Raw genomic sequence first — 22,725 nt, 5'->3', positions numbered from 1 at the left:
GCTTTAAACTAATTCAAAGCTAAGAAAGCAACTTGGGTCTTTCATACTAGATTTTTTAGACCTAGATTCCCCTAGGACTTATAAAGAACAAAGAGCTAAAATCAGAAAATCCTGTTTTAAGTCTCACCTTTAATAGTTATCAGAGTAGCCGGGCAGATCACTCATTTCTATTTTTGCCCACTTCTTAATATATGAAATAGATGACATACCATCTGTCCATTCCAATAAGAATGAACAATGGTAGAGTCAAATAAGATGTGACAATATTCAACATTCTTTGTATAAAGAAGGGGCTAATGTTAACAAGATACAATACATTAATATAATTCAAGTTTTTCCCATCAAAACTGCCGGCAAACATCACCCATCAAGAACATGCAGTCAATATAAGGTATTCAGAAACTACAGGCTTTTTTTTCATTAAACTTATTCTTTGCATTAGTGATGAACAAATATAACCATTAGTAATGTAAGACAAAGTCACAGTAATTCCATTGATTTACCTAAAATAGTATTAAGAAAAACAGAGTAAAAAAATGTTTTATCAGATACTCAATAATGACACGATCATTTTAACTGTCCTGAATTTCTGCAAATACTATAGGAGATTTAGTCATTAAAATGATAAAACTCAACTTACTTGTATCTGACAGTCTGTACAGTTTCTGCTGAAACATTGTTAACAATACATTTGGCTGCACATTCCAATCCCTGCCAGACAGTTGAAAATCCTGCAAATATATTTAAAAGTCAGTAACACTACAGCTAAACGAATGGAGCTTCCTAGTTAAATTTATGGGTCTTTGTTACCTTGAACACTACTTGCTGCTACGACCATAGCACCATCCAAGGGAGACTTCCCATTTTTGTCTTTTTTAAGAGATTCTGGAACAAGTTTGCTTCCATGCTTCTTGACATGCGGAGCTAGTTCCTTTCCAACACAATTTGCTACGGTGCAAACTCCGTCAACTAATATAACCATAAAAAAAAGGAAACACTTAGAAAAAATGTATTCTTCCCTTGATTTTACCACTCTTAACAAAATTCTTACATGAGCATCTAAAGTTGCTTTATTGCATAATTTAGCATTTCTATATAAGGATGAGAACCAAGGCTGCCTAGTTTTTAAACAAAGCCTATTATTTGGTTTAAAGATACGTTTGTAGAACCTAATGATTAAAACCTTGCCTCTTAAATATAATGTTCTTTTTGGAAATTTGCTTAAAAGAAAACCAAGACTGCTGCAATGAAAGACTTGTAGGTCCATCTTTCATGTCTTCCAGCTATGTGTATTTCTAGGTTTTCTCCATATTGATAAATATCTCACTGAAATAGTAATAAAGTATTTAAGCCTATTTAAGTAAACAATCCAAAATCTGATTCAAAGAATATTGAATACCAAAAAGATAATCTTACTAAATCTAATGATAATTCATGAAGGAGTGATCTGGCCATCTTAAAATGCCAAACTTTAGATCTATGATTCTCAAAGGAGAAGGAATTAGTAGGATATTACTTGGGAAGGCTGACACCAGAATTACCAAATCAGCTTAATTCAAACAATACATCCCTCCCACTTGACCCCAACTACTATGCAGTGAGCTGTCCTTAAAAGAATGTGTCATAGTCAAGGATAGCAAATACATTCAGAGCCATTCCTTTTCAAAGACACAGACACTCCCCTCTCGACACATCAAAATAACCCTTTAACCAATGTTTCTCAAACTAATAAGCAAATAAAAATCACCTAGGGATCTTGTTTCTGAATCAGTAATGTGTGCCAAGTACCTGAAATATTTCTAAGGCTCTCAGATAGGTTGATGTTGCTATAGATCCCACTATGAGTAGCAAGGTGACACTGCTTTGTCCTAATCCTTTACTCCTAAGGTTAAACCATCTATGAACATTTAGATTAACCTGGATTAAAAGATCATTTTTAATTTAACTGAAAGAAGTAAAGTCTTCCAAAGTTACTTTACCCAGGAACTGACTGACTTTTGCTGCTCCTCCTGTAGCCTGCTTTGCTATATAAAGTCCCCTGGTCACAGCTGGACTAACTTCCACTGGTTTTTCTTCTGGTTGAATCCGTTCACGGAGTTTAGAAGCACCTTTCTGGATTGCTTTGCCAGTAAATTCAGCACCTTTGACCAAACCCCAGCTCACCCAGGAAGCACCTTTTTATAGGAAGATTTAAAAGTGCACAATATTAGAGCTGATTATACCTATAAACCCTTTAATAAACCAACAGGAAAAAAAAGAAGGCATTCAATGTTCAGATCCCAAACATACCGTAAACTTTCAAGCCAAATTTACAATTATAATTTTCTGCTGGAATATATTTTTTCTAGGTAAATTCATCTTTCAGTACTTAGGTCATAGATCACTCAATAATATAGTTTTGTATTACTCTATGCTGCTACTACTACTTGTAGGTATCTCTCTACATGTTACTTACCACACTATTACTATTGTTAGGGACTACTTCTGGGTTTTGGTGCCAATAACACAGTATTTGGCTTGAGGACTCAGGTATTCTTGTTCTTGCCTTAGTCCAGGTACCACTTTTCCTCTATGAAGCGCTGAGGGGTTTAGACACAAATAATGCAAATTGGAAACCAATAAACCCAGATCTCAAACACCAAGGCAGAACTCTTGCTTGCTTGCTTTAGACAAAAGGCATAAGGCAGGGAGTCCTGTTCCTCCCTCAATCCCAAACCCAAATTCCATGATCTCAGCACCTTTCAGTTTGTAACATAAACCTGAATGACAAAGACAGAAGACTACTCAAAGAATACATGAGTAGAAAAGATCTAAGAAGAAAACTCGGAAGCCTAAATGGTTTAGCCAATTCTCATGATAGTTCCTAGCCCTTTGCTTTGCTCAATGCTTCTTACAGCATGCATGAAAAATGAGACTGTCAAGACAGAAAGCAGGATAGCATAGACTTCTCTAGTGAAAAGGCCCTGTGTACACATGAGGAAAGGAGAAGTGGAAAGGAGATGGGAAAAGCAAGAAAAAATACCAAGGAGAATAGTTTCTCCTAAGAGGAAGAAGAAAGTTTTACCCAGCCTTGGAGAGCTTATAATTTTAAATATTTCCTTTTTGGCTATACCCTGAAAAAACAAGCTTTTAAATAAAGCTAGACATATAAAATACCTAAGTATATTCTCCAAAGGTCTGGGGCATGGCTTTTACGTAATTACTGTGGCCTATGAGTGAGTAGGCATCTGGTGATCATGTGAAAACCCTATTTAAAAATGCTAACAATGAAAAATTAAGTGCCAAGTGGTAACTGATCAGAAAAACTGTTGTGTTTCTCTTCCTCTTTTAGTTAACATGTCCACCTCTAGCTCAAATACTACCCCCACTGTCCAACCCCTGGGGGAAGACCAGGTCTCAAACCCAGACAAATACCTTCCAGCCAAGAGTTCCCATAACAATAAAGGGACTGAAGACCTCTATTAAAAATATTCATAGGGGGTTTAGAGTTAACTTTCAGGTTGAAAATATTTAAGAAGTAAAAAACCAGCTGAGCTTGAAGGAAGACTGAGAAATCATAAACGACAATGAAACAAAGGAAAGCTTAAGTAGACTATATTCCTGCAATGAAACAAACAGGAGGGACAGAGTCCACTAATGACTAAGAATAAATGGAAATTAGATAAATGAGAAGTCATAGGACTGATAAAAAGAAATGCTAGATGCAAGTTACAAAGAAGCTATCACCATGGAAGAGTGCATTATAGAGATAATACATTAAACCTAAGATATTACAATAGAAGATCAGGAAATGTAATGATTTATTGGTAGCTATTAAGATCTTTTAAATGGCATGTGTAGTGCCAGATATAGATTTATTCTATCCATATTTGCATTATATGCATCCATTTAATGCTGAGATAGAGCAGGCAATGAATGTTTGCTGAATAAATGAGAAGTTGCAGAGGACTTAAAATTATCTCATTCAAATTTAACCCAGTGAGGGGGTGCTCTAATCGGTCTATTGTCACAGATCCTCTACCACTTCCCAAATTAGCTTACTAAACCCTCCATCTAAAATGTTTGGCAGCTGCCTTCTTAAAAGTGTAATTCTGCCTTTCAAGACAATTTTCTACATAGCTAAATTTTAAGCAGTTACTTCATATTTTTTCACCTTTTATATTCATGAAATACAATACTATAGCTTTTACTGATCTTTACTGATCTTCAGACACTGGACAGGAACAATCATAGACTAAAGTGAATAAGCTCAATTTAGATCCCTGATTACTTATCTTTGTATAGAGCCTGCATGAGTCAGGTAGAAACAGTCTCTTGACAGATCAGATCATTTTCCCTGGAGTAAATCTTGGATATTTTCTGCCACTTTCTTTGTTACTTGTACCTCAAGTATTTGGTGAGCTAGTTGGTTTTCATTCTACCTATTAAAAAGTACATAAAAGATATGTACTCTGATTGGTAGTTAAATAATTTTAATGTAACCAACTATTACGGGTATTGCTAGAACTGAGGAGATAAGATGCAAAGAAAAGAGTTACAAAAGCCTACTAAAGTCTCGAGTAGTAAAGCAGGCCCCTAAGTGTTATCATAGTGTAGTTTTTGCTCATTTTCAAATGATGCACTGCTGAGAGTTTTTCTGAAATCTCTAAAGAGATCTGTCCCCAGGATTAGCTGATTCGAAGGATGCTCTACCTCTCTGAATAGAGCCAGTATGTGGAATCTCTGTGGTACCTAGGAGGCCTAAGACTTATGGCATACGATACTTTCCAAAGGTAGCCAAACAGTATCACCTGTTCCATATGTTCTTTCAACATGACCTTGACATTCCTCCCATTAAGATGTGGGGTCTGTGTCACATCCCCTTAAATCTGATGTTTATTATTTTCTTGTAATGAGTGATACTAGAAATTTCCAAGAATATGTTAGAAAGGGTATATAAGCTTCTGCCTGTTGCTGTATCATTCATACTTGGAACCCAGAGCTACCATGTAGATGTTTGACTAGCTTAAGGTTGCTAAGCTGTCAAACACATGGAGAGCATGTCAAGGCACTCTATTTGGCAGTCCTTAATTTTCAGCTCTTCCAACCCAGACGTCAGATTTGTGAATGAAGGAAATTTCAGATGATTCTGGCCGCCAGCTAATGAGTCACTAGTCAGCCTTTGAGTCTTCTTGGCTGAGGTCCTGCCATCATGAAGCAGATACAGGCCATCCCTGTTATGACCTTTTGGAATACCTGGCCCACAGTACTCCTAAGTATAAATAAATGTTTGTTGTTTCATTACATTAAATCTGGGATGGTTTGTTACACAGCAATAGTAAATAGAACAATCTTGAGCAGTACGAATTAAAAAAACTTAAGAAAATAACCTTTGAAATTATCTACATATTTGTGAATATAGGCAAGTTTTCTGAATGCTGACCTAATAGCCTAGCAATCTGTAAAGTTATGGGGCCGGGTAGTAAGAGTGAAGATTTTTCTTTAGCACTTCTTTGAAAATCTTTTTCAAGGCTCAATTTTAACTGTTAAAATTATAACTGAAAAATTTGGCTTTGTCTTTTCTTATCTCTAGCAGCTCTCTGACATGGGCAAAATATTATGTTAGTTCCTAGTTAATTAATTTTCACTTATTTTAACTTGTTGGTTTTTCATGTTGAAGGCTTCCTCTGATTAAGATATCTTTATTTAATGGGTATTTATTACAGTGATGGAAATCTGCACTGACAGTCTTTTAAATGACTGATCAAGATTCCTTTACAGGGTCATGAATTTGGCTTACTAAAGTGTGAATGACAGTGTTTTTTAAAAACAAAATAGAAGGTCCAAATCTAAGAGCTACAACAACTGAAAAGCTAAAATGCTAACCAATGAAAGTGGAAAGATGTATGTCAGGAATGATCATTCTGGTTTTAAAATAACTGATCTGATGCCCTTTCTAATCAGAATTAAATAGTAGGGCCTACATCCCAAAGCTTAGCTATTATAATCCTCAGGTCTCTTCATACCTCCACTGCAGTCTGGTTAGGGAGTGCTACTTTGCTTCCAAAGACGGTATGAGTATCTTACCATTTTTTTAGAGGAAGAGGAAGGGGGAGAGGGGAGAAAAGAAAAGGATTAAAGGGGAATTTCAAAGGGGAAAGGGAAATAACTAATTTTATGTTCAGAAGAGCTATCCTGAGAGTATGGGGATTCCCGAAGCGTTTCACTATCAATTTTCCCAAGAATGAAACAGAAAATAGGCAAGAAGAACTTATACCTATATGATAATATGTAATATTCTAAAAGACCAGTTCCTTCTGTTTTTGTTTAAGTATTCATACAATGATCACTTAGAACCAAAATACAAAATACTATCTTTCTAAGTATTCTCTTATGGATTCCAAAGGTTTCACATTATAGGGGAAAAAAATTAACATTACTGTAATACCTGACAAAATATTGTGAGCCACTTTCTCACTCCATTCAGGTAATTCCTTTGCTTTTTCTTCTGAAACTGGCTCATAGGGTACAATGTGACTCAGATTAACTTCTTCACTTGGAGGGTCTTTAGCCTAGTAAAAATTTTTCAAAATGTAAAACAATAAAGAACTTAGATGCGGAAAAATTATAAGCATTATGTAATAAAATATTAAGCCAACAAATACTAGCTATAATTGATAAAAATATCTCCAGCCAACATAGTTACCAGTATATTTTACAACATAAAGCAAAATACCACAACTGCCATAAAGCTTAAAACTGTACTGGTCTTATATAAGGTCTCCCTGGTGAGTAAGGTTTAAATACTAACATACCTCCAATACAGCATTTATCAAATCATATTTAAACTGATGAGACTATGAGTTCCTTTATAAACCTATCAACCCCTTGATGACAGTATGCACATGATACTCAGTAAGATTTAAAAGATTTGTTAAATGACTCAATCAGTAAGGAAGGATGTATCCAAATAAACCGGTTTTGACAGAAATCAAGTAAAAGCAAGTAAAAATATATAAACACAGAAGAATCTGCTACTTCATCTAAATGGAAATGGGGAACACAGATATCCTGTATTTTGTTAATTTAACAGCTGTATGAGAACTAGGGCCAACACTTAAAATGTCAAAGCTAAATTTATTCATTCTAAGAACTTACTAGCAGGCTAACTCAGACCTCATAATACTATAAAATTACTTGAAAATCAAGCTTCCCAATAGAAATACGAAGAGAACTTCATTTAAACATAAAACAACATTAAAAGCAAAACGAAAACTTCTATAGGGAGAAGGGGAAGCCATTCATAATTAAAACCCAAAGACAAACTGAACATAATATTAGCAACTTCTATCTTTAATAATGAGCCAATGTCCTACTATATAAAGAGCCCCTGGAAATTGAGAAGAAAAAGACTAGCAACCCAATAATAAAAAATGGACAAAGGACAAGGATAGACATCACACAGGAAACAAAATTCAAGGAAACCTTAAGCAGATACACAACATCACTCATAATAAAATCAATGCAAATAAGATATTCCAATACACCGTTTCTCATCTATCAGACTGCCAAAATACAGAAAGGCTGATCACCCACTCTGTGGACTAAGCTATGAAGAAATAGGTCTCCTACACTGAATGAGTATAGTCCTTAGGGAGGGCAACTTAGTAAAATCTATCAATATTACAAATGCATTTATTTACTGACTCAGTAACCCCACTTCTAAGAATTTACCCGATGAATTACTGGCAAATGTCTGTATCAATGGATCTACAAAGTTAGTCACTGAAGCACTGTTTCTAATATCAAAAGCCTAGAATCATCCAAATAATAATAGATTGGTTAAAGAAAACTATCAGAAATCCATACAATGAAATATGAGGTAGCTATAAGGAAGATTGAGAGGGTTTCTCCATTTATTAACATTGACAGAATTATCATCAAATAAAAAAACCAAAACACAGGACACTCCATGTTGTTACCTTTTGTATAAGAAAGGGAAAGAAATCTGTTTTTATTTGCTTTTACCTGCCTCAAGAAACTGAGGGAAGAAACACAACTTCTTGATAAAAAGTGATTACCTACTGTGGCAGGGAAAATGATATGGACAAAGGTGGGAGTAAAGTTTTTCAAAGTATAAACCTGTTTATATGATTTGATTTTTTTAGTTAAAAAATTAAATTTTTTAAAAATGGAAGTTTCAAATGATGTAAAAAATTTCCAAACATTAATATTAAGTAAAAAAGCAAGGAGCAAAACAGTTTGCCTCCCATGCTTACATTTGTATTATTACATGAATGTGTGCATGTATATGTATAATTCACACACAAAATAAACATGTGTATGTATAGATGTTTGAATATATCTGCAAGGATAAGAAGCTAGCAATAATGTATCTGGAGCAGGAAGCTAGGTGGCTGAGGGATAGGAATGGAGGCAGACTTACTTTTCACTAAGTATCTTTTGGATTTGCATTTTGTGCATTAACTTAAAAATTTTTTTTTAATAAATATATTTCTTGGAACCATCTTGGACTCCCCATGTCCTCCATAAAGCTGGTCTAAGACATTCAACATAATCCACAGATAAATGTAGAATATTCAAGGGGGACCTGGGTGGCTCAGTTGGTTAAGTGCTTGCCTTCAGCTCAGGTCATGATCCCAGGGTCCTGGGGTCTAGCCCCATGTCGTTGGGCTCCCTGCTGGGCAGGAGTCTGCTTCTCCTTCTCCCTCTGCCCCTACCCTACTTGTGCTCTCTTTCTCTCTCAAATAAATACAATCTTTAAAAAAAAATTTTTTTTAATGTAGAATATTCAAGTGATATGAATTAATTCTTCTAAGATAATTATTGAGCACTTATAATATGGAATACAACAATGAACAATACAAAACTGTAATTCAATACTCGCACAATGTTATTTTCTTTCTTCATATATGCTTATCTTACTACTTCCGCCCAGAATCCCCTTCAATCTGCTATATATATGACCAACTTTTGCTTCATCCTTCAGGACTCATCTTAGCCATAACACCCTCTCAGAAGCTTTCCTTACTGCTTCCCACACCTCTCTAGGCCCATACTTATCTATGAGGCTAGGCTGTACATTAGATGGTGCAATCTAGCCTACTATATAACCTATGTACCTTAGTCTAATGATCACACTGGATAGAAATGCTCTTTGCTAGCTAGACAATAAATTCCTTGAGATAAGAAATTTAACTTTTCCACTATGCTTAGCATTCTAGCACTAAATACTTACTGAACTTACTACCATTTAGAGCATATCGAATATTCAGGATCTAAGAAATAAAAGAAAAAACAACTAAACATATATATTTTTAAAGATTTATTTATTTATTAGAGAGTGAGTGCTCAAGGGCGGGGAGGAAGGGTTGATGAAGAGGGAGACAGAGTTCCAAACAGACTCTGTGCTGAGCACAAAGCCAGATGTGGAGCTCAATCCCAGGACCCCAAGATCTAGACCTGAGCTGAAACCAAAAGTTAGATGTTCAACTGACTGTGCCACCAAGACGCCCCACTACTAAACATGTTTTTAAAAATTCATTCTCTTTCCTGATGACCAGAAACAAGGGACTGAATAAAAATGGTAGTGTAAGGAAAAGCATATCTAGCCCCAAGATTCTGGTGTATAAAGGAAGGTAGAGAACAACACAACACAAAACAAAAAGATATGCACTAATGTAAATACAAAAATCTTTCAAATACTTCAAAAAAAAAATCTATCCCCCAAAACACAGAGTATGTTTTAAACAGTTTAAGTAACAAACACTGGAAAGGAAAATATTAAAGCTGATTCTAATTATTTTTGCCAGTGATCATTTTGTGATTCTGAAAGTTGCTCTGCTTTAGTAAACAGGGATAAGATCTTATAAATAATTGAAACTGGTGAAAGGTACAATTAGAATAGAACACACACATATACCTTATTGCTTTTTTACTTACTTTACTTACTTTTTTCCCCCGTTTTCCTTTATGACGCACGTCCTTATTGTCTTGGTCCAATGAAGGACCCAACTGTCTCACGTCAGTGCCACTGGCTTCCTTCAGTTGGTCAGGGGAGCATCTAGCTCTTCCAGGGATTTGGAATTCATTTTCTCCTTCTGCCCGGTTCCAATTGGCCTAAGGGGTAGACTAAACCTTAAATCAAATTCAAATTTTCTCTAAGCTATGCTCTAATGATGTGCTTGTTCAAACACTGATGTTTTTGACAGTCTACAAATACAACCACTTTTGCTAGTTTTTCCTCTATACTTTTGTTTTATCTCATCACCAAATCCCAACCCCTTGAGTTCTTTAGTTCACAGCATATGGCCTAAATCAAATTTCTAAAGACAAAGCATAAAAGATAAACTTACAAAAGTTGTTTGTCTAAGTTATCATTAAGTCAGATGTAGCTACATTTGAATTTAATTAAATAACAAATGGTAAGTTTTAGGGAACACATGTAAGACTAAATGAGTTTAAAGGCAATCAACAAAACTCATGTCCAGTTTAACCACTCTGCATTGTTGGAAGACTGATTTTGTTTTCTGTTTTTGCACTTAATACTGAAGATATTCTGTTCGCATATACTTTGTTGAATGAATACTTAAGAGTAAAGACAAGTAAGTCAAAGTTATAGCTAGTAACTAATTTTTGTTTACAGTTAGAGTTCTGGGACAACAGAGCAAACTAAAAACGATGTGCAACCAAAAAGTAAACATGTAAAAGTTGGTTTAATTTCTTTCCTAAAGCCCAGTAATATAGGTCCAATGAATGGAGGGGGTGAAGGGAGAAAGTGCTCCATGACAGGCCTGAAATAATTAGGAATGTCACTTCATTCAGCTAGTAAACAGCAAAGCTAAGACTTGAACTCTTATCCATTTGACCATGTTTTTGCCTTTGGCAACTACTCTCTATGAGCACACTGAGGCTACACACAACTCTGTAAGGGGACCACAGTTTTGTTACTATAGCTTAAATTTTTAGCATTGGCTATGCTAAAGTTTATGTTGATCACCAGTTCATTCTCATATACAGTTCATACAACCTAATGCTAGAGAGGACTCTGACCTTTTGCTTAGCTACTAGCCTGCTCCTGTCACCTGTGATCTTTTCAACATAGGTATGGAATGAAAGTGTATTCTACTTTCTGAGAAAACAGGAACAAAACTTTTAAGACTGAACTCAAAGGAAACTGTTTTGTGAAATATCCCCTGATCTCCTTAACTGTGTGTATACTTTTATTTCATCACCTATCATCATCCTGTACTGTGGTTATTCAGAAGACTATAAGTGCCTGAGAATAGGAGCTGTTAAATAGTATCTTTATATTCAGTCTCTTGTTCTGTCTTCCCATCCATCATCTAACACAATACCTAGTTAAATAATGGATTCTAAATACACACTGACTGAAACAGAGAGTAAAAGAGTATATTATCATGCTGTCAATCTCCTTCAACTTCAGAAAACTGTCAGTATTCACAATCAAAAATATTTCCCCCCCCTTGTCCTACATCAAGATGCGCAAGAACACCTGAAGAACAGCTCTCCTTAACAGTCTATATTTTAACTCCTTATGACAGATCAACACACGGGGAGGGAAAAAACAGGCTTAATAAGGCAAGTTCATAGGATGACAGACCATGTTTTAAATTGTACTTTATTTTCTCTTTACTTAGCTTTATTTATCATGAGAACAAAGACAACTCCCTCAACTAAAACCTGTTTCTTCCTCAAAATGCCAATCATACCCCTAAAATGTCCAACATAACCATCTGCTGATGCCCAAATTACCTTCGCTTCACCATTTAGTCCCATTAGGCTATTTTTCCAACTGAGCAGGAAGGCTGTGGTGATAACAAGAATTAACATTCACAAAACATTACTACTTGCCAGCACTGATAGAAGACAGTTAATGTATTAACCTTTAATCTTCACCACAGCCCAGTGAAGTAGATATTATTCCCATTTTATGATAAAGAAACTAAAAAGAAGATGAATAACTTGAGTAAAACAGCTATTAAGTACAAGAGTTCAAATTCAAACCCAGGTAATTTGACCCCAGAAACCACGATCTTAATCACCATTTACAGCCAATTTCCAACTAGTATTTGTGTACACACGGGCAAATTATATATTGTCATTTTTCGAACTTCAATCACTTTGGACCCTACTACAATTTCTTTAAAAGCATAAGTGCTTACGTTAAAGTAGATTTCATTCTAAAGATGATCACACAAGTTACCTGAAGCCGAAGGTCAGACATCTGTCTTAATAAATCCTCAAAGAGTTCTCTATCATCTTCTGGTAATTCAGAAGACAAGACAACCCCCACAAAGCATCCTGACGCTTGTAACATGGTATCAGGAAACATGTAGGCTCCCACAGTACATTTAAGAACTGGAGATCTATCAGGAACTAGAGGATACAACCAGTCACAAACCTGAAAGGATTAGTCAGGGGAAAAAAAAAAAATCAATGAATATACAAGGTTTTCACTGGTTTTAGAATTGTTATACCAGGAAATAAACATTTCAAAATTCTAAATGCATTTTACAAGGCTTTACAGAATCATTAGCATCAATAAATTCCCACTAAAAATTAGCCACTTGCTAGTCTGATCTTTGTGCATATCACTCACAAGAACTGTCCTAAAAATGTTATTGCTTCACTAACTATACAGTCTTCAAAGTAGTAGCCTTAAATAGCAGATAACCAATAATGAATTTAGTTTTAAATAAATAAGTCAAAGTAAATTAAGACTTTCTTTATAATTCAAATTAGACATGATTTTGTGGAAATAAAAGTACGTGTATTTACTGATTTAATCCACATAATTCCATGAAGTTAGATATTGTCATTTTATGTACAAGAAAACTAAGGCACAGAGAGGTTAATTAAGTTGCTCAGAGTCTGTGAAGAGTGGAGCTAGGATTTAGACGCAAGCAATCTGGCACCAGAGAAGCCAAACAATTCCTTTAAGTAGAAACCCAGCATTCGCAGGGGCATTTGGATGGCTCAGTTAGTTAAACATTTGACTCTTGATTTTGGCTCAGGTCATGATTTCAGGGTCGTGAGATAAAGCCCCGTGTCAGGCTCTGCGATCAACATGGAGTCTGCTTTGAGATTCTCTCTCTCCTCTCCTTCTGCCTCTCCCCCCACAGTACGCTCTCTTAATAAATAAAATCTAAAAAAACCAAAAAAAAAAAAAAAAAAGAAAACCAGCATTCACAATGCTGCTTAATTTTTTTTTTTTACTAAGTCCAAGAGAATCTGACATAGCTAGAATAGAACATTAAGTTATGCTTATGGATTTACCATCTATTATTAAGTTCTATCAAAACAAACAAAGCTGCCCTGCAATATCATCAGATTGTCCATACACTAAGACTTAAGCTCACTTTCTGAAGATAAAAATTCAGAAGAGACTAAATTTAAATCATAATATCCAAATGCATTCATTTCCATTGAGATTACACTCTGAGCGAAGAGAATATTCTAATTGTGCTGCTCATCCAGGACACATTGCTTTCCTAATTATTAAGAAACTTGGGAGAATAATCTATTATCAAAATATTGTGTAAATGAGTCAAAGAGCATGGAAGATTTCATATAAAAAATGGAAAATTCTGGTACACTGCCATCATCTCTAATCAACAGAATATAAACCTATAAGGATCAGAGTATCCAAGTCTGATTCTTTCTTGGAGAGTCCTTAATAAGCCTTCTCAAATTCTTCTTTTATAGGTTCTCTTTTTTAGTCATCTCAAATACCATTCTCCATCTTTTATAAGTCAAACTCAGAGAAGACATAATAAAACTGATTACTGTGTCTTCCAAAGTATATTACTATGAGTGGTATATGAAAGGACTTTAAGTAATACACCAGATTATTTAAATTTGAATAGTAATGTATTTCAATAAATTAAGAAAAAATACATCTATCTCTCAATTTCACCGCTGTTATTGGTTGGGATGACAAAATTAACAAATGAGACATTTATTTATCTGTTTATTTAAGAGAGGGGTGGTGGGGCAGAGGGAGAGGGAGAATCTTAACCCTGAGATCATGACCTGAGCCAGATCAAGAACTGGACACTTAACCGACTGAGCCACCCAGGAACCCCAACAAATGAGACATTTAAATGTCTCATTTCTAAACTATTTAGAAAGTAATAATAGCAGAGGTATGAGACTGACAAAAAAAAAGCTGCAAAGGTTGTACTTAAATAACTAAAATTGGGAAAGTTTTCTTTTATTGTCATGATTTCTCTAAGACTAACTACATTCTGGACACCTTGATTGAACTGGAGTATCCCCAAATCTTCTGAAATGAAACTTTATAGACATTTCTCAGAGTAGATCATTGCAGATTGGAGGGCTTATCCACCACAGGCAGATTTCTCCCAGATTCACTTTTAGAAAGCAACCTTATGCCTAAGTTCTAATGAACTGACTACAAATTTAACAGGCTTAAAAAGTATATTAAACTAAAACCTAGAGAAAAATCATTTTTAGAAACCCTAGAATTCTATGCCTGCCTACTTAAGAACAAATGTTAATTTCTAATTTCATGAACAGACCTACAGTGATTTTTAGGGTATAAGAAGTTATATTAAAAAAAATTATATTTAACTTCTAATATTCACTTGATTCAGTGTTTGTTTTTTAGAACAGAGACATTCAGTAAATACATGTTAACTGCCTTTTAGGTCACTGTTACAAACATCTGAATACATGCAAATGAGAGCCCCTTCAAGAAACTCAAACTTCAGTGAAATTTTACTTATTATTTACGACCAAAAATAGGAGATACTAGAAAGATTAAAAACACTTTCTTTAAAGCACTCAAACGGACAAATTTTTACTAGAAAACAAGTCATTTTAATGGTTGAGCTCATGTAACCAAGTAGAGTGTTTCTGATATTCATTTCCCATATCTCCAGTAGTCTGGGCCCCAAAAGTTTTTTTATTTTTTAATGTATTTTATTGTATTACGTATTTATTTATTTATGTTTGGGGGGCAGAGGGAGAAGGAGAGAGAGAATCTTAAGCAGGCTCCATGCCCAACGTGGAGCCTTGCTCCATATTACAACCCTGAGATCACGACTTGTGCTGAAATCAAGAGTCTGACATTTAACTGACTGAGCCATCCACGCACACCCCACCCCGCAAAGGTTTTAAATTCCACTGTTACAACACAGCTCTATTACCAGGTCAGCAGAAAGTATTACAGCTTTTATCAGCCTCTTCACAATCCCGATCAATATGACTACTCTTTCTACCTCAAGGATTATTTCCCAAAATAACTTACGGGATACACAATATTCTTCCTATCCAATAATGAAGTCTTTTTTTTTTTTTCCCCCAGCAATGCCCCCAAATAACTCCTTCATATATATCTAGTAAGTCTCCAACTCCCTTTAAACAACTTTCAAGTTGATTCCATGTAAAAGCTACCTAAGAATTGAAAGTGGAGTATACCAAAAGACAAAATCAATCTAGGTAACTAGTGCTGTAACTAAACCAACCACATCATCTGGACTCTGGACAAAAAGACTTGCTTTGCTCAAATAGTCATCTTCCTTACATGCATGCAAACTTCTTTGTTATACCCAGTATAAATGGAGTCCTCAATCCTAGAACCCAACTCCCTGTACTGATGTCCAATCTTTTAAAAACAGATTGTTATTACAATATCACCTTCAAAATATTGCCTTTAGAATATTTCATTAATTCCACAGCAGTGCCCTAACAACACCAGTTGTTATTTAGCACCATTCTTTACTCTTGGACCAAGGGCATTCCAATAAATTTACCTGCTTGGAATATTAGAAATGCATCTTAAATTATCATTGCTATCTCTACTTCTATACCAAAGTTTCTTAACCTCTGCATGATTAACATTCTGGGTTACATAATTTTGATTGACGAAAGTGATCCTGTTTAGAGGTTTAGAGTCCCCCTGGCCTCTATCTACTATATGCCAGTAGCAGTAGCACAACTCACCCCCAGTTGTGACAACCAAAAATGTCTCCAGACATTGTCAAAATGTCTTTGGGTTGGAGAGTGGGGGGAGATCACCCCTGGTTGAGAAACACTGTTCTACATACTGGGCTAGGTCTAGCCCAGATCAACCCCTCAGATGGGGCTTGACAACATTTGTGGAAATTTACAGTAACACACCCACATGAGTTACATAAATCCTTTTTGAAATTGAAGTTACTAGGTTTCTTCTTCAATAAAGAATTAAAAATTTAAGGATGAATGCTCCAATGTCCCTCAGGTCTTATCACCACAATTTTAATAATAAAACACAATTTCGAAAAAAAAATAAAACAGTTTTGTATCTTAAAAAAAAATTAAACATCTAGGCATTTAAGGCTCATAAATTTCACAGAATATATTAATAAGGAACTAGAATGATCTTTTTGCACTTGTTGTCCTGGACACATAATAAATATTGACAAACAAAAACAATGTATTCTATACATATTTCAAATTATGTTTACATTTTTCTCTGGCTTACCTGAAGAAACCCAGGAGGACGGTTTAGAACGGTATCAAGAGAATTATCCAAGAACCTCACAATTCGAAGGTACCCTGGATATGAAGGTGCACTAACCTCCCCTGCAGGATTTACAAAAAAAATCTGTACTCCATTTGGTATCAGAATCAACTCATCTGCATCTAGCCCTAAGGTCTCAAGAGGAGGTGGCTGAGAATGATTCCTATAAAAGTCTTCTCCAACTGATGAAAATTCCCCAGATTCCGTTCCATAGGATACAGTGTAGTGACCCTCAGCAGCCTGAGGAGTATAAGCAGGAGGTGCTTCTGCTGGATGACTTTGAGATTGTAAGGATAAAGAACTAGGTGCAGGAACCAACCCTGTACTTGTTGTTGAAATGTTTCCATTTACTTCAGTATGCTGAGGAGGTGAACTAAAGGACTGAGGCTCTGGTGACTTTTCAGACTTGTCTTTAGGTGGAAATTCTGGATATAACTTGGGCACCTCCTGAAGATCATTCCGTAGAGAAGTGGCAAGACCCTTCTCCAGAATTTCCAACCTGGTACGTACATTCTGTAGTGTTTCTTTCATTTTCTGTTGCATCTGTCTAGCAGATTCCCACCCAGCACCTATGTGTTCAGGGTCTGTCGATGATATGCTGATTCCTCTGAGCAGGTGTCCTATTCCTTGCTTATAGTAGTTCTTTGCTTCTTCCTTCTGACCTAATTCATCTGTATTCAGTCCCTTATTAACAAATAAAAAGGCCTTCTTGTATGCTTCCTTGATGATCTTAATTTCAGCAGGTTCTCCATTGTGTGGCTCTTGCTCCATTTCTGTCAAACAGAAAATATTATCTTTAATTATCTAATTTAACTATTTGTTTATTGAATTATTATCAGTTTCTCCTACCTAAATATATTTCAAGAAGCAACTGTCTTGCTGGTCTGTCTTGTTCACTCTTGTATTCCCTAACCCTATTATTAGATCTGACATAGAGAACGCACTCAATATGTATTTGTTGAATAGATAAATAATGCTCTTGTTCCTAAAAATTGTTTTAATTAAAAACAGAAGAGAATAAGTCAGAATATATCTACTGAATAATTTTCTTATTACAGTTTCTTATAATAAATAAATGTTTCCTACCATGTATCCAATGTTAGAACCAAAGAGCCTCATTCTAAAATTCATTATAATATAAATCCAGATTATATCCACCTAATTAAAAATGGGGTTCAGGGGCACCTGGGTGGCTCTGACGGTTAACCATCAGACTCTTGATTTCAGCTCAGGTCATGATCTCAGGGTCATGGGATTGAGCCCTGAGTTGGGCTCTGTGCTGAGCAAGGAGTATGCTTTAGATTCTCACTTCCTCTCCCTCTGTCCCTCCTGCTCATGCCCACGCTCTCTCTCAAATAAACAAATCTTTAAAAAAAAAAAAAAAAAAAAAAAAAGGTTGAGTCACACACTGGAGAGGACAGAAACGAGAAAAAATTATCTGGATGAAGCTTTAAAGTTATCCACTTCCACTTAAAGGTGGCAGGTTACTCACATGCGGTTAGCCCTGTTCCCTCCGAAGACTCCACTAAAATAACTCTAGCAAGATTAAAAAGGCATAACCTCTCCTTCTTGTTAATGAGAAAAAAACATGAACAGGTACTTCGCAAAAGAGGATTTTTAAATGGCACGTGAAAAGGTGTTCAACACCTGATCTTGTGTATACCTACATTTCAAAGCTTACGTTACATAGTGTGCTGAAAGATTTCCTGAAATAACGTGTCAGTGGAGGCAATGGGTTGCCTATTGAAAAGGAAAGTGTGGGGGGCTGGGGGAGTGGTGGTGGTGGTGGCGGTGGCAGTGGCGTAATTCCATGGGTCGGTTGCTGAATAGCATTTCTTGCTGGCATCTCCATCTTGGGAGAGAAAAAAAAAGTTTAGCAGGGGAAAAAACCTGAAAATCTATCTATCAGGTGAAATGTAGTTGGGAACTTTTGTACAGAAAGTAAAAGTCTGGGGTGCCTGGTTGGCTCAGTTGTTAAGCGTCTGCCTTCGGCTCAGGGTAGGCATGATCCCAGGGTCCTGGGATCCAGCCCCTCATCGGGCTCCCTGCTGGGAGCCTGCTTCTTCCTCTCCCACTCTCCCTGCTTGTGTTCCCTCTCTTGCTGGCTTTCTCTGTCAAATAAATAAATAAATAAAATCTTTTTTAAAAAAAAGAAAAAAGAAAGTAAAAGTTTGTAATGAAATACTGTATTTTTAATTTGGGATTTACTCCAGGATTTGATATATTCTCAGCAGTCTCTGAGAAAATCCATTTCACAGGGGTAAGAACTGCAGAATAGTTCTTAAAAAAACTAATGCCTGTCATATCCCTAATCACAGTTAAGACCTTATCAAGTGGCTTGAAAAGACAAAAATATTACATGATTCCACAAACTTTAATTTTTATTTTTAAAATATCTTTTAAAGATCGAGGGGCTCCTGAGTCGCTCAGTTAAGCGTCTGCCTTCAGCTAAGTTCATGATCCTGGGGTCCTGGGATCCAGCCCCATCAGGCTCTCTGCTCAGCGAGGAGCTTGCTTCTCCCTCTCTCCCAACTTGTGCTCTCTCTCTCTCAAATAAATCTTTAAAAAAGGGGGGAAAATATTGATTTATTTATTTAAGGTGGGGAGGGGCACAGGGAGAGGGAGACAATCTTAAGCAGAGTCCCCTGAGCATGGAGCGCAAGGAGGGGCTCTATTTCACCACCCTGAGATCACCATCTGAGCCGAAACCAAGAGTCGGGCAGCTTAATCGACTGTGCCACCCAGGCGCCCCTCACATACTTTCATTTTTAAAGTTGAGAACAGGAAGTTTTGAAATGTCAATCTATAGTATTAAATAAAATAGTACCCACATCAGTATAATCGTCTTAAATCCCAAACCAAACCCTGGTTCCAGACAGAAATAGCGCATTTATTTTTTAAAAGGTTCTAATAAAAGAAGTCAAACGTGTTTGTTTCGGACATAACGATGTGTGGGTGTGCATATGTTTAAGCTTTAAAAAAAAAATCTCAGGAGAAAAGGTAAAATTTTGAATCAAACTCCTGACAACTTAGTTCAATCCCATTAACCCTAAAAGCAGTGACAATCAAGCTAAGGTCAACATCACAAATAGTCTCTAATGCAGAAGGTGCTCTAATGCCTGCGGACCTGGCCCTTTACAAAAAAAGAACACGGAACTTCTTCAAATACCTGTATGAAATTCCCTCCAATAGCATCCCATCCATTCTTGTCAGGGGAACTCTACAAATGACGTTTCAGAAACCCCCACAGGTGAGAAAGAACCAACATAAACCCTTCCTGTTTCAAACAGGTTTCCAGTAAAGTCACCAAACGGGGTCTGTTACTGCAAAGGAGCGCAATCAAAAAAACAGCTCCGTTTGTAACTGGGGACATTCTTACATTCCCCTTTTCTTGGTTTTGCTTGGAAATTTCAAAGAAAACCTGAATTCTTAAACGTTTAAACCAATATTTCAGAAGTAGCAACAATCCTGAACACAAATCCATTAAATTACAACGCAATAAAGTAAATTTCGAGGATCCTGGACAGAGTAAAACAGTTCACTAGTTAGTGGAAAATGGGCCAACCGTAAGGTAACGCAATAATGCCGTGTCACGAAACAGTGCACATTCCAAGAGAAACTTTTTCCAGACATAAAAATTAGGTCGGAGAGAGCCTCTGCGATGCTCAGTCCCTAATGAACACGAACAAATGCATTCGAAAGAGCAAAATCGTGTGCCATCCATTCCCAATACAATTGCTGTTGGTTGCTGATATTTTGTAAAGGCTACCGAACTTTCACGAAGCTCTAAGGACGCAAAACCACAGCCATTTTCGAAGCCAAGTAAACAAGCGCGTATGAGGCAGCAAGAATGGTCGACAGAGATGTTCCAAGAGCACGATCAAAGGGGTGGAAGTGGGAGGCAGCGTAAGCCAGTAAATGGGAGTGAAGGGCACAGGAAGCGCGGCGCTCGAAGGTTCCATAAATATAAGAGGCGGGGTAACTAAGAGAACAACTTCTCAAACTATTCTCTCGAAATTGCTTCCTTCAACGAAAGTTTCATGTCTGATACTTGGATGAGGGCTCGGGGCCCTCTCTGCCCTGCCCCTCCCCCCGCCCCGCCAGGCCGCGGGGGCCACGGGGCTCACGCGACTCGCCCGCCTCGGGAGGGTGGGGGGTGGCCCGCGCCAAGGGCGAATCCTTCCCTGCCGGCCGCCGCCCCACCTGTGCCTTCCAGACGTCGGGCACTTCGGCGCTACCTGAAGCGTCCCCGCCCGGCTGCCGCAGCCCAGCGACCTGCTCCCTCAGACGCCGCACCTCTACGACGCGCTGGGCCGGGACCGGTCCCGAGGTTCTTAGCGTCTCGCACGCGCGCGCGACCCAACGCCGGGACTCACAAAGCATTCCAAGTCGCGCGCTCCAGAGCGCGCCACGTCACGCGGCCGCGCCGCCCCGCCCGTCAGCCCTCGCTCCCGCGGCAGGAGCCCGCAGGTCGGCTTTCGCGTGACGCCCACTCGGGCGGCTTACCCCGGCCCGCCCAGCCTAAGTCTTTCCCACGCTGACCTTCTAAATGGTATGTCAGCTTGGAATCCCAGAGTCAAGGTGAAACTCTGGGGAGAAAAGGACGAGGGCGGAAGGCCCCTCAGAGAATCACGTGAACCAGCCGCTCAGCGCGGACCCCCAACCCTGGTCTTTGCGGCCACGTCGTCAGCCCCCGCGCTTGCGCAATATCTTTCTCCCCAGCGGAACCAAAGCCGCTGGAGGGGCTAGGAAAGAGCGGTGGGCAGTGAGAGCGGTCACGGCTAGAGGGAGCCCTGGACACAGTGCACGTGGGAGAACAAAGGCTGATTCAATTCTTCTGGAACCTAATCTTTGTTACTAATGTATTCTAAGACAGTTACCTCCAGTGGTAAAAGTCTGGAGGGGGTGTGTGGGTGTGTGTGTGCGCGCGCGCACCTGCGCACGGTAAAAGTCTATGTAGCAGTATGGTCAATGTTAAATTCCTGGCTCCTCAGGATAAACAGCAACTGTGCTAATACCATTTATGATTATCAGAAGCTAAGAGGGGGAAAATCAAAGTGGACATACCTTAGCTTTCTCCAAAACTTCTTTAAAATTACTAAAATGCTATAGAGGACAGATTATATATTCTTCAATAGACTTGCCTTTAAAAAATTATGTATACAGTATCCTGAGCATTTACGACTAGCTAAGTGACTTGTTGAGGGATGACAGGGACTTAATTCTAGATGAATTGTTTACCTCAATCAAAACTAATTAATGATTAGGACTGTTGGATGACCACTGGGTGAGACTTAAATTAGGGGCCATTTGGAAATTTCCCCCAAATTGAAGAAAGGTAACAGTCATCCCAAAGAGAAAAGCCTAGGTTAGGAAGGTATACATTAATACAATGGTTTAAATGATTTTGCTCTTATACTCCCTAAAAGAATTCTGGAAAATGTGACTCTACCTTTTCCCTCAATTTTAGATTGACCATCCGTAAGAATTTTGATCTGACTTAAATAGTTGCAAAAGATGCAAATTGTTTTATTGTAAATTGATGTTTTAAAATAGAACTGTTACATAACCCTTTTATATGTAGCCAGTGGAACCTAAATACCAGGCAATTTGATATTCTTCAATTTTTAAAACTACACAAACAAGCTTTTCTTTAATATGAAATTTTACATCATTCCTTTTCTTCCTGAACCTGTATTTCCATAGTTCTTCATGAAATTTTATCCCAATGAAATATTTATTCTGGAAAGCATTTTATTGATCATCTATCATACTTCTCTGCATTGTAAGTACATAAATTTAAATCTAATTTTAAAATTTTGCGATAGCCATAAAAGTGTTTTAAAATGTAAAATTTCTAAATATAAGATCATTTTAAATAGAAAACCCTAAAATTTACCACAAAGTTACTAAAACTAATCACATACATCAAGGTTGCACGGTAAGAGATCAACATACAAAAATCAATAGTATTTCTAAACACTAGCAATGAACCCTCCAAAAATGAAATTAAGAATGTCATTGAGAATACTATCAAGAACAAAATACTTAGGAATAAATTTAACAAAGTAAGTGCAAGACTTGTACACCAGAAACCACAAAACATTGCTGAGAGGGTTTATAGAGGACCTAAATCAATGGAAAAACATTCCACATTCACAGACTGAAAGATTTAA

General features: G+C 37.2%; 1 protein-coding gene across 8 annotated transcripts in view; it reads right to left on the bottom strand.

Annotated features, from left to right (window-relative positions):
• SPART (spartin) overlaps positions 1 to 21,233 on the bottom strand; it is a 30,088-nt gene extending 8,855 nt beyond the window's left edge. Inside the window, exons 1-8 of one of the 8 annotated variants that reach the window (XM_026493140.4) lie at positions 21,092 to 21,233; positions 16,511 to 17,322; positions 12,227 to 12,424; positions 9,943 to 10,119; positions 6,428 to 6,551; positions 1,980 to 2,174; positions 811 to 969; positions 641 to 731 (exon numbers count right to left, since the gene is read on the bottom strand). In XM_026493140.4, the coding sequence (XP_026348925.2) occupies positions 641 to 731; positions 811 to 969; positions 1,980 to 2,174; positions 6,428 to 6,551; positions 9,943 to 10,119; positions 12,227 to 12,424; positions 16,511 to 17,320 (1,754 nt within the window). In that variant the 5' untranslated portion in view covers positions 17,321 to 17,322; positions 21,092 to 21,233. Of the gene's footprint in view, positions 1 to 640; positions 732 to 810; positions 970 to 1,979; positions 2,175 to 6,427; positions 6,552 to 9,942; positions 10,120 to 12,226; positions 12,425 to 16,510; positions 17,323 to 20,787; positions 20,977 to 21,091 lie in introns of those variants that run through there. The other 7 variants (XM_026493137.4, XM_026493138.4, XM_044381760.3 and 4 more) reach the window with 7 other exon arrangements.
• Between the last annotated feature and the right edge of the window lie 1,492 nt (positions 21,234 to 22,725).

The sequence above is a fragment of the Ursus arctos genome, unplaced genomic scaffold (assembly GCF_023065955.2).
Source record: "Ursus arctos isolate Adak ecotype North America unplaced genomic scaffold, UrsArc2.0 scaffold_10, whole genome shotgun sequence".
Taxonomy (NCBI): Eukaryota; Metazoa; Chordata; class Mammalia; order Carnivora; family Ursidae; genus Ursus; species Ursus arctos.
Note: the sequence above shows the minus strand (reverse complement) of the source record. Positions and strands in the feature narration are given on the sequence as shown.